The following is a 20,369-nucleotide window of genomic DNA, read 5'->3' as shown; positions in this document are numbered from 1 at the left end:
CAAGTCTCACAATGGAGATGTTAATGGGCCCGCACGATGAACAACGGGACGACAGTGACAGTGACCCTGGCCCTAATGTTGCATTTTGTCACTTGTCATCCCATTGTTCATTGATATGCTCTAGCGGACACCAGTAACGTCTCCATTTGTTCCTGTTGTGTGATAGTGTAGCCCAATGGCTTATTGGGGGCTCTTTCAGGGTCAGGAATGAGACCTGTTATTGTTACTGTTTTTGGCATATCAAATATGTCATGGGTAGCTTGCTGGGCTCTCTGGGCTCTCAGTGAGGAATGGAGGCTTTTGTGGCTTCCAGGAAAAACTGCGTCCCTCTCTTCTGGGAGTTTTGTTTCATAGTCTCTGGATCTTGACCATTGATGAGATTACATGGCCGAGGGTAGTTTGTGGGTGTGACTGCCAAGCTACTGGAAAACTGGGGATCTGGGTGGTGGAGGTCCAGCTTCGATCTCAGCAGGCTTGGAGATCTCAGCCCCGGGTACCACATACCTGGGTTCCTCTGCTGGTTCCTTCATGTGTGAGGCTCGTGCGAACTTGTGGAGAGTGGCCTTGAGCATAGCTGCAGCTGGGTTCAGGAGGTTTTTGGCTGCCGGGATTCTGCTTGGGGCCGGGAGGGAAACTCAACTTGCCCCCCCTGCAAGGAGGCCCCGGGTGAAGACAACCTGGCATGGGAGCAGGAGATTCTGCATTTTAATTATAGAATACATTTGCACAGTTTCATATTCAAAACTGCAGAGTAGAGTAAATTAGTTTTAATTTAAAAAAAAAACTGTTTTCAGAAACCAGAGAAACAATCCTGAGAATATAGTGCTCGCCTTGTTTCTTATCTGTGCCACACTAGGGTATAGTTTCTGAGCACCACCAGGTGTGGCCCACAGACGAACCCAAAATAAAAGATAAAAATAAAAAGCAGTTTTCTGTCTGGAATTTGTACTTGAATAGACCAGTTTGATCTATTATAGTTCCAGTTTGCTTTCAAACTCATCTGTGTTGGGGCTGGAGCAATAGCACAGCGGGTAGGGCGTTTGCCTTGCACGCAGCCGACCCAGGTTCGATTCCCAGCATCCCATATGGGCCCCCGAGCACCGCCAGGAGTAATTCCTGAGTGCATGAATCAGGAGTAACTCCTGTGCATCGCCAGGTGTGACCCAAAAAGCAAAAAAAAAAACCCTCATCTGTCTTTATTCCCACTAAATTGATACACCATCTTTTCATTCATTAAAGTTTTTTATGTATTTGAGTATGTTTTTTCATTTCTGTTTAGCTTGATTTCTGATTTCTTGTTTAATTGTTGCTATCACACTTAATAATTATGGAAATTTTTACAGCTTTAGACATTAATATACAACACTCCCCTTCTATTACATATTCTTGTTGGTATTACTAAGAACTTTTAGTCGTGGATATAACATCAACTTGCTTAATTGTTGGAGAAAAAGTCGCTTTTTTTTTTTTTTTGTAAATTCGGTGGGTGGGCTGGGTCACGCTTGGTGGTACTCAGGGCTTACTCCTGGTTCTGTGCTCAGGGTTCACTCCAGGCGGTGCTCATGGGACCATATGCAATGCCGGGGATCGAACCAGGGTCGGCCGCATGCAAGGCAAGCTCCTTACCCCTGTACTATGTCTCCAGCCCCCAAATTTTATTTTTAGTTTTTTTTTTGTGGGGGGGTGCACTTGATGATGCTCAGGGATTACTCCTGGGGATTGAACTGAGGTCAGCTACATGCAAGGCAAGCACCTTACCAGCTGTACCCTCCAGCCCCAAGAAAAATTATTTTTAATAATTTTACTTGTGTCTTATATATTCTGGGAACATGGACATTATCATCAATGAATATAGCCTGAGTTGTCTTATTTTTAACCTGGTACTTACGTTAATAACTATAATATTTTATATTTATGCTGTTTTTCTGTATTTCGTTTCTATTTTTAAAGTTTTCTTTCATTAAATGTCTTCAGAAAAAATCATGTTCTCTGTCTAGAGGGCTTTAGCTCTCCTATTTCAATTGTTAAACTTCTGAATTCATGCTATCTAGTAGAAGTAGAAAGCAGTTTGTTATATTTTAATTTAAAATTAAATAGCCTTATTAAAATCAGTCTTAATCGTTTTTATTAACTCAATATATCTAATAGAACTTTTTAGTACATGGTAACTTCTATAAAGGGAGTTATTGAGATGTTTTTATATTTTTTATTCTGTCTTTAAAATTTGTTGTATATTTTATATTTCTGGAACGTTTGAATTAGCCACATTTCAGGTATTCAGTAGCTGTATGCAGCTCTAAATACTTTGTCTCTGTTAATACCTTGTGGATAGTACTTAAATATCATAAGGGTAGTGAGATAGATATATCAGTAATTGATAGTTACTCTAATTCAACATTATCAGTACATCTTCACATCAGTACTGTATCTCAACAGTGTTTTTTCAAGTGCATGGTATGTAATCGATGTACTATAATATTTAGGATTTTTGGGTTCTTTTTTATTTCTTGTTTTGCTGTTTTATTTTATTTACTTAATACTTCAAGTTTTCATTGTTTGTAGTGAAAATGCTTCTCATTCCTAAGTCTTTGCAAAGTCCATCAATATATAATACACTGAAAAAAGTATTAATATAAAAGACAAATAACTACATTATCATAACAAGGGGAAAACAAAGTTTTTTGATATTTCTTTAAAGGATTTTGATATTAATGAATTTCTGTAATTGTTAAAGTTTATTTTTAGTCATTTGTAGTATACTGAAATTTATTTTTTTCTTGATTTATTATGGGCTAATGCCTTGCGCGCAGCCAGCTTGGCCGAGCTGGGTTTGATTCCTCCGCCTCTCTCGGAGAGCCCGACAAGCTACCGAGAGTATGTCATCCGCGGGGCAAAGCGTGGCAAGCTACTCGGGACGTATTCAATATGCCAAACACAGTAACAACAAGTCTCAAAAATGGAGACGTTACTGGGCCAGCTTGAGCAAATCGATGAACAATGGGAGGACAGTGACAGTGAATATAATTTCAATTCAAGAATGCAGTTTCACACTTCTCCCAGTCTATAAGACTCACTGTATCTACCGCCAAAGCTTCAGTGCCACCCCACAATACACTTTCAGTTTTTTTCATTTATGCAGTGATTTTTGTTTTTAATGAATTGTGATATGGTATGAAGGTCTTTTGTGTTCTGCATTTTTTTTACCCCTATCATAGATGCTCTCTCATACAATGTCTTTCAGTGTTTATATTTTGTCTTTAATTCTATTTATTTACTTTCAGAATTCAGTAAGACACTTATCTTACCACCTGGCAATTTAGTATGACATTGGTTGCTGGTTGCTGTTCACAGAGGGTCCATTAATGTTTTAGAAGAATACTTCTGTTGCAAGCTTACATGAGATCTCTATTAAATTAGGTGTTGATTGTGAACTTCAGATGCTTTTTTAAGGGTGCATTGAGCTTCACTTTATTAAATTCTATTAGCAGTTTTGTTCTTTTTAATTGCTAAGGTAGACTGTTTTAGATATTTTTCAATAAAGTTTTGGATTGAAGTGACAAAATAGCGATACTTTCTAAGGATGGTATTTTCCCCCTAGTATTTTCTTTTTAAAAACTTGACCTAAAGGAAACGTTTATGAATAATCATGTTCAATGTATTACTCTTGTTCTTAGGTGCATTTTATCTGGTTTTTGAATATATGGACCATGATCTGATGGGACTTCTGGAATCAGGCTTGGTTCATTTTAATGAAAATCACATAAAATCCTTTATGAGACAGCTCATGGAAGGTCTGGATTACTGTCATAAGAAGAACTTTTTGCATAGAGATATTAAATGTTCAAATATTCTTCTAAATAATAGGTATGTATGAATTATATATTTTAATGAATATTAACTAGTATATGCCACATGATTCTGTTTAGAGTATTTGAAATTTTTGGGTTTGAGAGTTAGCACATTGTATCAAGTATTTGCCTTAAACACAGCGAAACTAGATTTCTATCCCTGTACTACACACGCTCCCCAAGGCCTGTCCGAGTGATCCTCTGAGCTCTGAGCACCCCAGCCCAAACACCCTTTCCAATGTATTTAAAATTTATCCCATTGCTCAAGTTATTTTAACGCAACAACATCATTAGTGTTTGGGTGAGGTCTGAAGTTGTGTACTTTATCTTCCAGTAATAGATTTGTATCGCCCAAAATAATATACACTTTGTTGCTCTTATAAGTACTGTGGTGGGTCTTGTATTAATAATATGATTTCAGCTTATGTAAGAATATATATGATTTTTTGGTTGTTGTTGTTATTTGGATTTTGGGATGTACCCTGCGGTTCTCAGGGCTTACGCCTGTCTCTGGGCTCAGGGATCACTCATGGTGGGCTGGGGGTGGGGGATATGGAGTTCCGGGAATGGAACCCTGTCAGCTTTGCACAAGGCAAGCTCCTGATTTGGTCTACTATCTCTCCATGCCCTATAAATGTTTTTTTTTAAATTTAAATATGAATAGCCAGAGATTTATTGTTCTGGTCCCCTTTGTTGAATTACACATTTGTTTATGATGCTAAAACAGTCATGATTTGCTTTTCTGTTAGGATTTTGGGGCTACTTGCAGCAATTAGTGATATTCCCACCTCAGTGGGAGGGATTTTTTTCCAGCAGTGCATCAGGAACCGTATGGTGTCAGGTTAGATCATCTAGGTTTTCTGTATGCAAAGCATGTGCTCCAGTCCTTTGAACTATCTTTCTGGCCCCCATTATAGTTTTGTGTTTGTGTGGGCCTGGGGGTCTTGAAGGACCGAAAGCCGATGTCCACAGCAGTACAGCCGCAGAGTTTTTAAGATGAATTTTTGAAGTATGTTTATATATACATGCATGCATTTATATGTCAAGTCTGCTTACGTTTTACCAGAGCATGTCCTGAAATCCGAAAATCCTTTTATAATATAGGTTCTGTTACTCTAAAGGAGGTATACCTGGTTGTAATTTTGGTTGGTAGAAATTGTTTTCTATACTTAATCCTCTTTAAGAAAAATTTTAACTGTATGATTTAGTTTTGAGCATAACTTTGGACAAGGTACTTGTCTTCTTCTTGCTAAGTAGAAGGGTTATTTCGTTTCTGTTGAGAAATGCTGTTCTAAGCATTCTAAACCTGTCACTTTGCATCTGTTATGTAAAATAAAAATAGTGGTAGTTGCCACCTTACTTCTTGAAGTGGAAATGGTAAATATTAGGTAGAATGACCCAAAAACGAGTTCTAATTTTTTTGTGTTACCTGCTTGTGAATATGTGTAGTTACCTTCTCCCTTGTAGGCCTTTGGATCAAAATTAAAGTAGTTTGACTTATCTTTAATAATCAAATATAAATAGGCATAATCAATTCAGTTAGTAATTGAATATGAATGGGTATAATCAGTTTAATGTAACTTTTTGTTATTGATATAATTTTATTGTCTTTCATCAGAGGGCAGATAAAACTTGCAGATTTTGGACTTGCTCGATTGTATAGCTCAGAAGAGAGGTAAGAGTATTTTTAAATAATACTGTAGACAGTAGATACCTGTTTTAGGTGCTACTCTAGGTGTGTTCAACAGCCTTTTTTCTAAAGGGGGATTTTCTTCCTAAACTTAAAAGATAATGAAATTTATTTCTCTTCAGGTTGACTACAAATTTTTTTGTATCTTTTCCCTTGAATTTAGAAGTATTTTTTTGAACTCTTAGAAGTACATGCAATATCTTAAAACGTGTCATTTTAAATGTTGCAAGTATTAGGAATTTTTTCAGTATTCATGCTAGATTTCTAATTTAGATCTAGACATTAAGATGTTCATACTTCTTGTGATTGGTGAAAAAGTCCAGTATATCTGCTTTTTATAAAATTGTGTTCAATTAATACACTTTGCTTTAATTATTAGCATGGACTTTCCTTTTTTCTTTTGAAATGGAATGTTGAATTTCAGTGGAGTGATAGAGTTGTGGTGTGTTCATTGAGTCATTGTCCCCTTTGATCTGCTGAAGTGATAATAATTTTGAGTTTGAAAGAGTAGGAAATGTAAAATCCTGTCACTTTGCATCTTCAGGTAACTTATATTTAATCAAATTCTGATTAAAAACTATTACTTTGTTGCATAAATCAGTATTATATCCCTTAAAATTTATTTCCTCTATTAAAACTTACCATTTTCAAATTCAAATGCTTTGAAAAAAAGAAATTCAAATTTACTTAAAATTAAAGAACTGTGCTTAATTTAGTGAATGATTTACAATATATGTATTAAGTAAAATTTGATAACATGGCTTATTTCTTATAAAAATCTACCTTTGCAGAATGCTATATTAAATTTTTCTGGAGTTTGAAATAAACATCTAGCAATTGATTTGTTATTTGTATTTCTTTACTATAAGCAGAAAGGTCAACCTTTATTGTAACATACCAAATATATCCAAATCTTAAAACACTTTGAAGTATTTCCTAATTATTGACTATTACAAATAGAATAACTGAATTATCCAAAGAATTATTAGAAGGCTTGGTTTCCATCTTGAGTACATTTAAGTTTATCACTGTAAAGGGATCATATACTTTTCTCTTTTCGCTTTGACTATATATTTTTTTAATTTAAGGGAAAGTGTATAGAGTTGTATCTAACATGTAACAAGTGAAGACTAGAGTTTAATATACTTCTACTCTGTCCTGTGCTACAAAAGCTGTAGAGAAGGGGCAAGAGAGAGCGTGTACCCAAGTTAGATTCTAAGAATTCCATATGGTTCCCTGAGCACCGCTGGGAGTGATTCCTTAGTGCAGAGCCAGAAGTAACCTAATTCCTTTAAACTTGAAGAATCTTTTTCATATTTGAAGATCAGTATTGCTGTTTTGCCACATTTACCATTGAGGGGATGAGAGGGAGGGAGGGAGGAGTTTGGAGCTAGGCAGTAGGCGCTGCCTTGCACCGGCTAACCTGGGTTTGATCCCCCCAGCATCCCATATGGTCTCCTGAGCACCACCAGGTGTGATTGATTTCTGAGTGCCAAACCAGGAGTAACTCCTGAGCATGGCTGATTGTGGCTGCCCCCCCAACCATCCCCCCCAAAATTTTTGCATTTAGGATATATAGAATATGAGAACAGAAGATTTGACCCCAGTCTTCATCACTGACTCAGTTTTCAGTATCCTTTTTTGGTGTATTTTGGGGTTTCAGTGGCACATGACAATTTTAGCAGATGACTCCCAACTTTGTACTCTGGGGTTGCTCTTGGCAAGTGCCCACGAACCATATGGTGCTAGAAATTGAACAGAATCAGCTACATGCAAGGCAGGTGCCTTAACACATGTAATATCTCTCTGACCTCCAGTGTCTTTAATTTTTGTTTTGTTTTCGGGCCACTTCTTACAACACTTAGTGTAGTACTATGACTCTGTGCTCAGGGATTACTCCTGGCAGGCTTTGGGGAACATATGTAGTGCCAGGGTTCAAATCCAGCTCGGCTTTTTGTAAGGCTAGCTCCTTATGCACTGTTCTGTTGTTCCAGCTCTCTGTATCTTTTTATAAGTTGTTTTTTCCTCCTAGAATTTTCCAGCCGTTATTTCTCTTAAATTTTACCAATTAATTACTCTGTTACGTTTCCAAATGATGGGAAACCTTCTTTGTTATATAACTGCTCCATATCAGAAAATATGTGCTTTTCATATCAGCTAAAGTCTTGTAGCTTATTTCACAGAAATACAAACATGTCATAAGAAACTTCGGTTTGTGGCCTGGAATTGCTATGTAATCAGTTGTAGAACTTTGGGTAAGTCATTTAATCTTTCAGTATCACTTTCTGAATTTTCAGATAAAGGATTTAACAATCTCTCCTATCCTCCCTAGGGCAGGAGCAATAGTGTAGCAGGTAGGGCATTTTCCTTGTATGTGCCCAAGCTGATTTCTGTACCCTGAGCACCCTGGGTGTGGCCTCAAAACCAGGAACTACCCCCTATCCATTACCTCCCCTTTCTACACACAAACCCTCTCATACCCTTACTCATATGATTATCAAAATCTCTTTTCTGTAGTAAAAATTACAAATTAAAAACTGTCATTTTTACATGAAATATTGCCATCTAGTGGCGTTTTATAAAATTGCCATTAAAAGCAAAACTCCATTGGTGTTGGTGGGTAAAATTGTTATTTTTGCTACTGTTTAAGGACAGTGTGAATCATATTTAGGATTAAAATTGTGCACTTACCACTGTTCTTACTGTATTTGTACATTTTTTTTCAAGCTAGAATTTTAACAAGTCATATTTTTTAATGACCTAAAACAGCATTTTTCAGAGCAAGGGCTCCAAGACTTTCTGATAGTCCACAGGATATTTCCAGAGGAACACAGTGAAAATTATGTGAATGAGGGGCCAACCATAGGACAAGGGAGGCCCCACAGAGAAGTGGACAAGATTGGAGGTGGACTATGGTCAGGAAAGTCTTGAGAAACACTGCCATAAAGCACAAAGCTCACTTACAATAATTCTGATTCAGGATAGGGACTTGATTTGGAGACATAGATTAGTGTCAGATTCAGATAGATCTGAAGTTCAAGAGATATTACAGCTGATCTCTAAACCTTTGTGTTAACTGGGTAGATAAACTAAGTAATTTGTATTAAACAGGTTCTTCATTTTGCCCTACCACCACCTTTTTTTTTTCATTTCCTTTTGTTTCTTTCATTTACTTTTAAGTGTTTAGATCTATGTCCTACAGATCATTTATAGAATTTTATTGGTTTTACTTATTACCTATCTCTGCCACTAGAGACTAATAATGTTGAAACTTTCAATTCTCCTAAACAAATTGAACCTTTGAAATTGAAAATCTTCATGGCTGTTTTCTTTTGTATTAAATTATATTTACTACCTTAGTCTGACATTGTTTTTTCTCATTTGATATTCTTTTTTTTTTTTTTGCAAGATGACTATAATTAGGTTTACATTTTTATTTGAAATTCAGGTTTAAAATTCAACAATTTAATACAATGTTATATTAAATATTTTCTGGCCAGTACTTTCACCTACTTTTACATGATCTCTGGATATGTTTTAAGAATTGATACTTTTTGCCTAACTTGCATGATATGCCAATTATACACTAACATCTCAGACACTTCCTTAAAACTATTCTTGTAGCTTATTAAAAAATAAGCTCAAATATCAAAATTGTAAGACAATACTATTGTAGTCACTGTAATATAGAAAAGAAAAATCTTACGCATCTTACTGTTTAAAATTATTAACATTTATTATAGTAAATCAATACGGATTTTTAATGTAGCCATATGAATTTTTCATTAAAATGTCCAACAACTTCCTACTGAGGCATGTCTAAAGTTATAAAAATCTTTTTTACATTACCTATACTGAATAAATCCAAAAGTAATTGTGGCACTTTAGATAAGACAAATGTGCCTTTGCATATTTTAAGTTGCTGAAGGTATAGCCTGATATAGCAGGTTAGTAGTAAGAATAAAAACCAAGGCTTCAAGGCATGAGCCGTTTTGGGTCACGGGGAAACATTGAGGTTTAACAAACATTAATTATGTAGTCGCAGAAACAGCATGGTTACTCGTTCAATCCAATGCCTCCACCAGCATGAGATGAGGGGCTCCAAAATGGAAGGAATCAATATATGCCTTAATTTTCTCCAAATCAGTTCCATGATGTAAGGCTCTCTCTATTAGCAGCTGAGGATCGTGTATTCTTTGAGCTCCTGAGAGTATTTCTTCTCTCAAGATATTGTAAGAGTTGGATTGTTTAGGATTTATTGGGTCAGGCATAGTGTAGAAAGGTCTTACAGCCAATGGATATTTTTCAGGGACAAAGAAATCTGTATCATATTTTTCCTTTACCAAATAACCAACAGCTTCTCATTCAGTGTGCTGAGATCTTCTTCATCTCCCATTTCAATTCCAGCTTCTCTAAGCATAGCCAATGCTTCACAATACTCCAGTCTTAAAGTTGGCTCCAGAAATTTGAATTGCTCACACGGGAACTGTTTATTCACTGTTAGTTTGAAACCTTTCTTGAAGTGTTTTGAATATCTCTACTAAGGTATCAGTGATTTCTTCTATAACTTCATGGTAATGGTCATTAAAAGCCATTTCAATGTCCAAACCAACAAATTCAGTCAAATGTCTATGGGTATTAAGAGTCTTCAGCTCTAAATAGTGGTCCAATGCAGAAAACTTTCTCAGAATCAGCTCAAATACACATTTGCTTGTACAGTTGTGGGTACTGAGCAAGGTAAGCGTTATTTTTAAAATATGACACAGTGAATACATTGGCTCCTCCTTCACTGGAAGCTTTAGGAATCTGGATTTCCATAACACCCTTGTTAACTAAAGTTTCCTGGAAAAGATGGCAGATTCCAGATTGGAGACGAAAGACTAGTTGATGTCCTAAGATCAATGACTCTGTTGTCTAATCTTGTATCCTGGTTAACAGTAGCTCTTCCTTTCTCTTCTCCTTCTACTTCGGGCCTAACAGCATCATCCAGCTGTAGTGTCAGGCGGGGTTCAGTCAAACTAATCACATACATCTTTTGAACATTTAACTCTACATCTTGCTGTGTACAGCTTCCAATTTTCTGATTCACTTTTTTTACAACACCTTCTACATCTACGATACTCTCTTTGTTGATGTTGGCAGGAAATTTAACCATCTGCTTGCTTGCATGGTCTCCCACCACCACAAGAGCCTGAACATTAAGCTGCTGTTAATGTAGGACCAAAAAACACTGCTTCCCTTTAGCTCTGCTCATATGAACTCTCGCACGTATCCAAACAACTTCATCAGCTTTTCCTACTGTCAAGCCTTTAATTCAAACCAAAACTTGATCTGGTTTTCCCTGAGACTGTATCATTGAAGATACTCCGTATCTTTCTTTAGCATAATCTTTCACCGCCTCCATGATCTCCCGTGACTTCTCCTGACTCTTGCAGTTGGCGTTGGCTCTCGGCATCTGGGCAGCTGGAATGGGCCAGTGGTCACCATCCTTTCTCACAGGCTTCCATAGGGCAAGACCATAGGGCCACAGGGGCACTCGTCTCCCTCCCGCCACAAATCTCCACCCTCCTCCCCCGCCCCAGCCTCTCATTTGATATTCTTTGTATGTCCTTTGAAATTTTCTCAGATACCACTGTTAGTATTTGTCACATCTTCCTTTGTATCATGTGCATTATTCATTATTTTATGTAATATTCAATATATTGTCATTTTTATCTGTATTGCCATTGATACAGATATAGAGGATCTAAGTAGCTCCCACCGTGAGTGGTTAGGAGTTAAACCATCTGCTTGCTTTAGTGTTTTAACATGTATTTGTTTACAGCGAAAGAAACAAAGTTAACTAGCATTTATGTACATTATCATATATAAACCATTTCACGCTTAATTTAAGGAACAGCAACGCTCTGAAATGGATGGTATAGATTTAATTCTTGTATATATAATCTTTTTTATTATGAAGATAAAGAGCTAGCTTAGAAAATGAAAATTTTCAAGATCATACAATTATATTGTAATTGTTAAAAACAGGTACAAGTTAAACTTGCAACAAATTCAACCTGGGTGCCAGACAGATAACTCACAGTGCTGGAGTCTGCTTTGCATGCTGGACCGTAGCTGGCACTTAACCCTGAGCATCGCCAGGTGTGGCCCAGAAACAGTCAAGTCAGAATCTAAGTTAGTAGGCAAAAAGATGGGTCTCAAATGGGAGAACACGTGCCTTGCAGTTTATGAGGACTGGTTCAGCGCCTAGCACTGCAGTCTTCCCCATCCCATCCCTCCACCAACTGTTGCCCCAGTGCTTGCCTGGCCCATGGCTGACCCAGGAGTGATCTCAGTACAGAGCTGAAACAAGTCATGTGCACAACTGGAGGTGGCCCAGAATGAAAGCAAAGAGAAAGAAAAAGAGCTTAATAACATTGAGATCATTAGTTCCTAGCTATCTAAGAATAACATTAAAGCTAGTGAGCTGTTTATTAAAATGGTAAAGTATTTTGTGTGTATTTTGGTAGATTGCAAAATTTATTGTGTAGAATATAGTCATGAAACAAATGGGATTATTCAGTTTATAGTTACGTTTTTAATCCAATTCACGAGATGAAAATAAAGCATAGCATATGTATTATCACAGCAGTTTGAATTTTTTCATTTAGGGGACTAAGTTTTCATTTACCTAACTTGGATTATTTGTTCTATCACAGTGTTCTATCACTGAGCTAATAATCCATGTGTGTCTCCTAAAGTTGCATAGCCATGGAAATCAACATACTGACCCCTTCACATAATGTTTGTAGCTCACACTTGAATGTGGTCTGATAATACAAACTGCAGTGCCTGTGTCAACCTGTGACAGTACCCTAAGCTTTGTGTAAAGTTTATAATAAAGTTCTGAGTTATTTATCAGAAGATTAGAAAGCATAAAATGGTACACTGGTGAGTATGATATAAATTTAAGAATGTGAAAATATATTGTTAACAGAGGTTAAATGTTACAAAGATGGGGCATAATTGTGTCTTGAAGGTAAAGCATTTGCATGAGAGAAAAATAGGGGAGCAAATTTCAAATTCTGAAGCTTAAGTGGTGTGCATGTTTTTGAGAGAATAATTTAGTTCAGTTTATGTAGAGTACATAGAGTTTAAAACCTTTTTATTATATAATGCTGATAAAGGAAAATCATTAAGAGAAGTAATAATGCTTGAAAAAATTAATCCAAATATAGGGCAACAGGCAGTACACATTCTTGTCATGGTGAGGACTCTGGGTTCAGTCCTTGGCATGGCATGGACCAGGAGCAGGCCCCGAGGGTGCAGAGATGCTAACAGGTCCTAAGCACTGCTGGATGTGGTGCAACAACATAAAAATGTGTTTGTTATTCCTAGGTCTTAAACTGTCCTCCTTATGTTCCTAATTTATATAAAAGTCAGTTACCCTTCTTTACCTAGATTTGGCTTACTCTTGTTATAATCTATCTTTGGGAATCCTTCAATGCCCAGACTGATCCATGCTTAAAGTATTTGGATAAAATTGGTTGAGTGGTTGATCACATCAGACTGCCGATGTACCAGGAAGTTCAGATCTACAATTGGCAAAAGAGAGTTGTTTTATAAGTTATTTGCTCCTTTTCCTTCTTTACAGAACTTGTCCTGGTTCACATCACCTCAGGTGAATAAATAGGCATCATTTCCGTAATATTACTTTAGTTCTTATTACTTGGAGGATGCCCAGATAGAAAGGGGGCAGGAGTGATAATGCAGTAGGTGATGTAGGTAGGGCACTTTCCTTGGACATGACTAACCTCGGTTCAGTCCCCAGCACCATATCAAGTCTTCTAAGCCTCACCAGGAGTGAGCCCAGGAACCAGCCAAGTGCGGCTCCCAAGGGAAAAAAAAATTGGTAGATGTATATTATCACCTTGAGGTGTAGCAGTTTAATGCCCCATCAAATAACCACCTTTTAACTTTAGAATCTTCTTTTTCATGTATATCTGAGAGATTATTAACATCCCCCAAGGACTTAGAACACTTTTTTTTTTTTTTGGCTCTTTGGGTCATACCCAGCAATGCTCAGGGGTTCCTCCTGACTCTGCACTCTAGGCGGTGTTTGGGGGACCATATGGGATGCCAGGGATCAAACCCGTGTTGTCCGTGTGCAAGGCAAATGCCCTACCCGCTGTACAATTGCTCCGGTCCCCTATAACACTTTAAAGACATTGTTCTGTGTAATGAGTCTACATTGCTATGTTTTCTATTTAGCAGTTTGTCAGATTCATCAAAATTAAACAACTCTTATCATTAGTCCCTAACATGGGTTGGAAAGGAAAAACAGATATTAAATGGATTTTACCAACTTACTATAAACCAGGTTAATTACCTTTAAATTTTTATATATTCTGATAATTTTTTAGCTGCTCATACTACTTTTCTGTATTTATCTTAATCACTTATTAGATATCATAGCATACTGTTATTTTTAGGCAGAAAATAGTATGGAATTATCCAAATTATATATCCTAAAAGAATTTTGGTATTTTCAAAATTTTTTTAAATTAAACTTGTTTTTTTCCATTTGTTTTTGGACCACCTTCCACTATGCTCAGGGGTTACTCCTGATGATGCTTAGGGGACCATATGGGATGCCAGGGATTGAATTCAGGTTGGCATACAAGGCAAGCGCCCTCCCTGTTGTACCCTCTCTCTAGCTCCAGAGTCTCATTATTCTGAAGATACTATAAAATTACTAACTTCAAAGATTGCTTTCTGTGTCTTTTTAGTCGGCCCTATACTAACAAGGTGATCACTTTATGGTACCGTCCACCTGAACTGCTGTTGGGAGAAGAACGGTATACACCAGCTATTGATGTATGGAGCTGTGGGTAAGACAGACTTACGAGTATAATGTACTCAAAACTTTGAGTAGTGAAGAGAAATCCTGTCATTTGCTAATGATTGATATTTTTCTCATAGATGTATACTTGGTGAACTCTTCACTAAAAAACCTATATTTCAAGCAAATCAGGAACTTGCACAACTAGAGTTAATAAGGTAAGCTTATTAATGTGATATTTGGAGGAGATTGGCGAGTAGGTGTTTTATACTTCATAGGAAATTTCTTAATTTTCAAGCTTTTCAGCTTGAAATTATTTTTAGGAGAAAATAGCAAAACACTGTGGTTCCCTTGTAGGCGGCTGATTGCTGAATGAAGAACAAACTAGAATTCAGGAATATAGGCAGGCACTCCTGATACTTAAAAATTAAGTATCTTCAAGTCCCTAGATCTCCATTCCTCCCCCACTTACCTCCCCCCTCCCTCGCCCCCTCATGGATTAAGGCCCACAGTTTAAGACGGAAGACAAATATGAGGAAGGTAAGAATGAAAGGTGAACGGTTTTGGGGGATACTGTAAATATTCATACAAATGTGTGAATGCACAATCACATAGGAACACATGATCCTTTGGTTTTTAGTTTTGGGGCCATACCCAGTGATGCTCAGAAGCTACTCTTGGCTCTGCTCGTGGCTCCTCTTTTCGGTGCTTAGGTGGACATGTGAGACAGGGGTTTAAACCTGGGTCTCCTGCATATAAGGCATATACTACAGGATTTGATTATCTCTACACCTCTGCATTCTTGTTTTTATGTATATGCCCATTAATATTGACTTTCGTTATTTAGAAATTATTGTAGAATTTAAGTAATACACCTTGTCGAATTTAATAAAATATTGTAGAATTGATGTTAATACATAGTTCCTTATATGTTTGTCACCTTTTCGTGTATGTAATTATTTTTTAAAGGCCTATGTTTTGCATATATAATAATAATTTGAAACTAGGGATATATAGTTGACTTTCAAAATACGGGCGAGAATTTTTAGGAATGATACTGGTATGAGGCATACAGATTACTTGGTTCAGTGAATCGTTAACATTTAACTGAATTGACAACTCCGTTTGTTCTGTGATTAATATGGCAAGTTGACTTGAAGCTAGTAGTCTATACTTTCTATAAGACTGTCTATTTTATTGGTTGAAAAATATGATACAAAGTGTTCACTGTTGCCAGTTTTTTATATGTCAATTAAAAACATGCAGTGCTTTGAAAAGAGGACAAAACTGCTAACAAATGAATTAAGGAGGGGTAACAGTTAATTTAGAAAAACAACATATAACTGAAGAATTTAGCACTCAAATTTCTTGAAATCCTTGGTGTCTTAATGGTATGATTTGCCAAAGAAAGCTAAAGTTCAGTACTTTTCAAAATGAATTCTCTATACACAGTGAAAGCTTTATGCCACTATGAGAAGAGTGGAGAAGATAGACATTGCATTTATAAATTTCCAGTTTAAATGTCTATGAGGTCAATGATGTACCTCAGAAGTAGAGTACTTATCTCGCGAGGTAAGAGTTTAAGCCCAGCACCACAAAAATGAATAAAATACCATATTTAAATTATGAATGTATCTCTGTTTCTCTCCCTGCCCGCCCCTTTTTTGGTTATTAGTAACTTGTTCATGATTGTATCACTTAGACTTTTAACTTTATTTATTTATTTTAGTTTGTATATGATTCAAGCATTGTTCAAAGGATCATACCAGAATTAATCTCCATTAAATTTTGTAACAACCATGTCTTCTTTTTATAGCCAAGAAAATGCAAGTTTTTAAGAGGTGAAGAATTTGTCCAGGGTCAAACAATGTTATGGAGATTTAAATGTAGAAAGCCTTAACTCAGTATCTAAACACTTAACCATTTATACTATATAAGAAATAAGATTCCTGGAACATTCCAAAAACTCATTATAATACAAATACTAGTATATGACAAAAATAGCATGGTAAATTTCTGTTGAATTTTCTTTTCTCCAAAAAGTTCAGATTATCTGAGAATGGTTCACCCCCCCCCCCCCCCCCCCACACACACACACACACACACTAAAAATTTAACTTGCCTGAGCCAGAGTAATAGTACCTGGGGAGGGGTAAGTTGCTTGTCTTTAATTTGGTCGACCTCAGTACCACTAGGCGTGACCTCTGAACTCACAGAGCCAGGATTAAGTACTGACTGCTACCATATGAAGCCCAACCCCTCACCCCAAATAAAAATAAATACAGGCTAGAGATGATTGTTCAAGAGGTAAGGTTCTTGCTTTGCATGTGAAAGAACCGGTTTGAATCCCTAACACCACATATGATCCCTTGAACATGCCTGGAGTACACTCCTGAATGGGAAACCAAGGATAGTTCCTGTGCAGTGCCAGGTCCCCAAACAAAAACCAACAAAATAAAATAGATATAGAAAGTTTCCACTTGCTGAGTCGAGTTCATCCATAGAATACACAAAGGTTTTATTGAGCTTTTAGAACTCTGTAATAATTTTCATGAAGTAAAAAGTTTATTTTGATACGTGTTAAATAGGCATACAACAGAAAGAGAAATTCCTAAGAACAGATGAGTATGTCTTTGACAGAATAAATGTGTTATAGCTCTTTGAATAATATTTAGTGGTGAAATAATAGAGATAATAAGGCAAAGTTTTCTTCTGTTAGCATTATTTCAGCATGTTTTAGACGTCTAACAAGTTAACATTGTTAAAAAAAGTAATAATGAGGTTTGAGTAATGAAATGATGAAATCATACTAGTTTTTAAAGAAGAAATGGTAGATCTGAAACTGATGATATGGGAAAGGTACAAAATCACAGAAAAGAACAATTTTAGATAATACTGGGTTGATTTTATTTTAGCAAAGCAAACATCAGAGTCTTGATTTGCTTAGTCAAATGTTTGTTTTTATTTAGTTGCAGTCACAGTAACATTTATAAAAAATATAAAAAACTGAACCAGATGGGCTGGAGCAGTGGGTCGGGCTGTGCACACAGCCGACCTGGATTAGATCCCTGATACCCCGTACACCAAGCCTGCTTGAATACAGAATGGGGAGTAACCTCTGACCGTGCCCTGTGTGCCCCAAATTATCTCTCCCACCTCAAATAACTGGACCAAAGAGGGGCGGTACTTTAACCTTGCTTACCACCATCCCAAAATTGATTGCTGGCTTTGTTCGATTCCCTGAGTATCACCAGGAATAATCCCAGAGCTCCAACTTAATTTGAGACCCCCACCCCTCTACATATAAATAAACAGCTCTGCTTCATTTGATATTCAAAGCATTAATTTAAAACCATTCTTTGAGTTTTTGGATTTCACCCAGCAGTCAGTGCTCAGGGAACTCCTTTCAACTCGGGAGTGGCAGGGATCAAACTAGTCTTCTTGCATGTAAAATGTGTGCTCGCCCTTGGAGCTATCTTCCTACCACAGTTTCTAAATGTGGAGGGATAAAAGGAAGTTTCATTAAAAAGAACCAACAACAACAAAAATACCCCCATCATTTGAATGTTAAAATGTTATACAGTCCTAACATAACCTGTGTTCTCTTTTAATGTGAGCTTAGTTATTTTTTGCTCTTGTGACTTAATGAAAGTTCTATAATACCCTTTTTTTTCCTTACTAGTTAAAGAGGATTAATAATACATTTAGAATGAACATACTTCACATCAATTTTATGTACAGTAGTCTGGGAAGTTTTCCCAATCAAAATCCTTAGAGGGGCTGGAGCAATAGCACAGTGGAAAGGGCATTTTCCTTGCACGCGGCTTACCCAGGTTCGATTTCCAGCATCTCATATGGTCCCCCTAAGCACCGCCAGGAGTTATTCCTGAATGCAGAGCCAGGAGTAACCCCTATGCATTGATGGGTGTGACCCCAAAAAAGAAAAAAAAATCCTTAAGAATGATGATATCTAGTGTACAAAAATTACAGATAATTTGTAACTTAATTAAGAGAGTGGATATTAGCTAGAATCTTAAATAGTGTTACAGTGATTAGGTTATTGCTTTGCCATGTTTCAATAAGTAATTAAGCACATTATAAACATTTTTGTACATTTTTTTTTAAAGCACATTTTTGTAAATAGAAGTGGCATGGGTTAAAAAGTGATGGCAAAAAAAAGTATAAAATACATGGGGATAGACAGGATGCATGAAAACAAAAATGTTCTATATATGAGTCACATTTGTAACTTTAAACATACCACTCAGCTTAACAGGCTTTATGTCACACATTATATATTGCTTATAAAATAAAAACCACTTAAAATCATGGAATTTCTAAATACAATTAATAGCTGATTTGTGGTCTGGAGTGATACTTAAGAGGTAATGTGCTGGAGCAAGTTGGAACCCCTGCCCTCAGTCTCCCAACCCACACTCCTCCGAAGTCTGGGAGTTAGCCCACAGCAGCACTGGCTAGTGTGCCTTGTGATGTGTAAACTCAAACACATGAAGAAATATTTAGTACTCTTAATATGTTAAGATCGATCTTTTACCAGTCGTGATTTTTTTGTGGCATTTACAATGGTTTTCAAACTAATTTCATCCAGAAAATTCCCTCTGGATCCTTGAAGCATAGGTAGCATCAAACATTTAGCTACCATTGTTATCTGTCACCAGGAGTGGCCTCAAGTTCCCTGTACTTGCTTAGGAAGCCTCTTTAAAATCGAGACATTGGAATGCAAAGGTTCCTGCCTCTATGTTTAGTTCTCTTTTTCCACATGCCTCTTGCATCAAGCCTTATGTCTACATCCTGGATAATAATTTTGGTGAGAAAAAATTATTTTTAAAAATATGTTTGGGCAACCCCCTGTGATACTGGCGATTTATCCAGGATATTCTAAAGGCATTAAAGGCTTAAACTTTGGTTATTTCAGAATATAGCAAAAGAAGGAAAGTTCATATTTGTTTTTTGTAAAAAGCAGATATGCCTTCACTAATAATAGCATCAAAATTCTATATACTTGTGCCTTTTTTGTAAAGAATTTTTTGAACTAAGCACTTATATTTCAGGATTTCTTATAACTCAATAATTAATATTAGAACTTGACAATAATTATATTTCTTCCACAAAGAAATTTTGGTGAAAAGAGTGGCATTGTTTACATTTTTATAACCTTTTAATATCTGTCTTAACATCTGGAGCCTCATTTCTGTTATGTGTTTCAATAGATTTCTAGAAAAATAGTGCACATTCTTCTTTAAAACTACATAGTGGTAGATTTTTATAGATGCCTTGTGATGTGTAAACTCAAACACATGAAGAAATATTTAGTACTCTTAATATGTTAAGATCGATCTTTTACCAGTTGTGATTTTTTTTGTGGCATTTACAATGGTTTTCAAACTAATTTCATCAGAAAATTCCCAAAATTTTTGTTGTGTGCCGTCAGATTTATAGTATTAGGTATGTTTTTCTAGTATTCTCACATTCTTTTGGAAGGTAAAATTTTATAATTGCCAATATATTTTGAGTTGTTTTCCCTGCAGTAATAAACTTATGGTTCATATTTAAGAAAATGTGTAATTTTCCAGGATTGAATAACTTTACTTATTCCTTTTTTTTTTATCTTTACATATTCTTGAAGGTAAAAATTGTGTTCTTGGAAAAAAGCAGCTATTTCACCTTGTCACTTGTCACAGAATCATTCTGCAAGTGTTTTGCAAGTTGACTATTGCACTTCTGTCATGCAGCTCTGAATATTTTCTAACCTTTGATTAAATATTAATAACATTAAAAAGGTGGATATTCAGATGTTAAGATTCAATAACAATCATGTTTACTACTCTAGCAAGGATGCTAATAATTGATATTTGGGGTTTGGGTTGCATTTTTTGGGGGGGTGAGGGGGGTGTCACACCCGGTGGTGCTCAGGATTCATTCCTGGCTCTGTGCTTGGGTCATTCTCGGCTCCAGGGACCATATAGGATGCCAGGATCAAACTTGT

General features: G+C 36.4%; 1 protein-coding gene and 1 pseudogene across 1 annotated transcript in view; one reads left to right on the top strand and one right to left on the bottom strand.

Moving 5' to 3' along the window:
- CDK13 (cyclin dependent kinase 13) overlaps positions 1 to 20,369 on the top strand; it is a 116,492-nt gene that overhangs the window by 77,449 nt on the left and 18,674 nt on the right. Inside the window, exons 6-9 of the mRNA XM_056113529.1 lie at positions 3,675 to 3,864; positions 5,467 to 5,523; positions 14,310 to 14,411; positions 14,503 to 14,580. Coding sequence (XP_055969504.1) covers positions 3,675 to 3,864; positions 5,467 to 5,523; positions 14,310 to 14,411; positions 14,503 to 14,580 — 427 coding nt within the window. The remainder of the gene's footprint in view (positions 1 to 3,674; positions 3,865 to 5,466; positions 5,524 to 14,309; positions 14,412 to 14,502; positions 14,581 to 20,369) is intronic.
- LOC130022718 (aspartate--tRNA ligase, cytoplasmic-like) lies at positions 9,174 to 11,009 on the bottom strand (annotated as a pseudogene).

The sequence above is a fragment of the Sorex fumeus genome, unplaced genomic scaffold (assembly GCF_029834395.1).
Source record: "Sorex fumeus unplaced genomic scaffold, SorFum_2.1 ptg000020l, whole genome shotgun sequence".
Taxonomy (NCBI): Eukaryota; Metazoa; Chordata; class Mammalia; order Eulipotyphla; family Soricidae; genus Sorex; species Sorex fumeus.
This window is presented reverse-complemented; position numbering and strand designations above follow the sequence as displayed.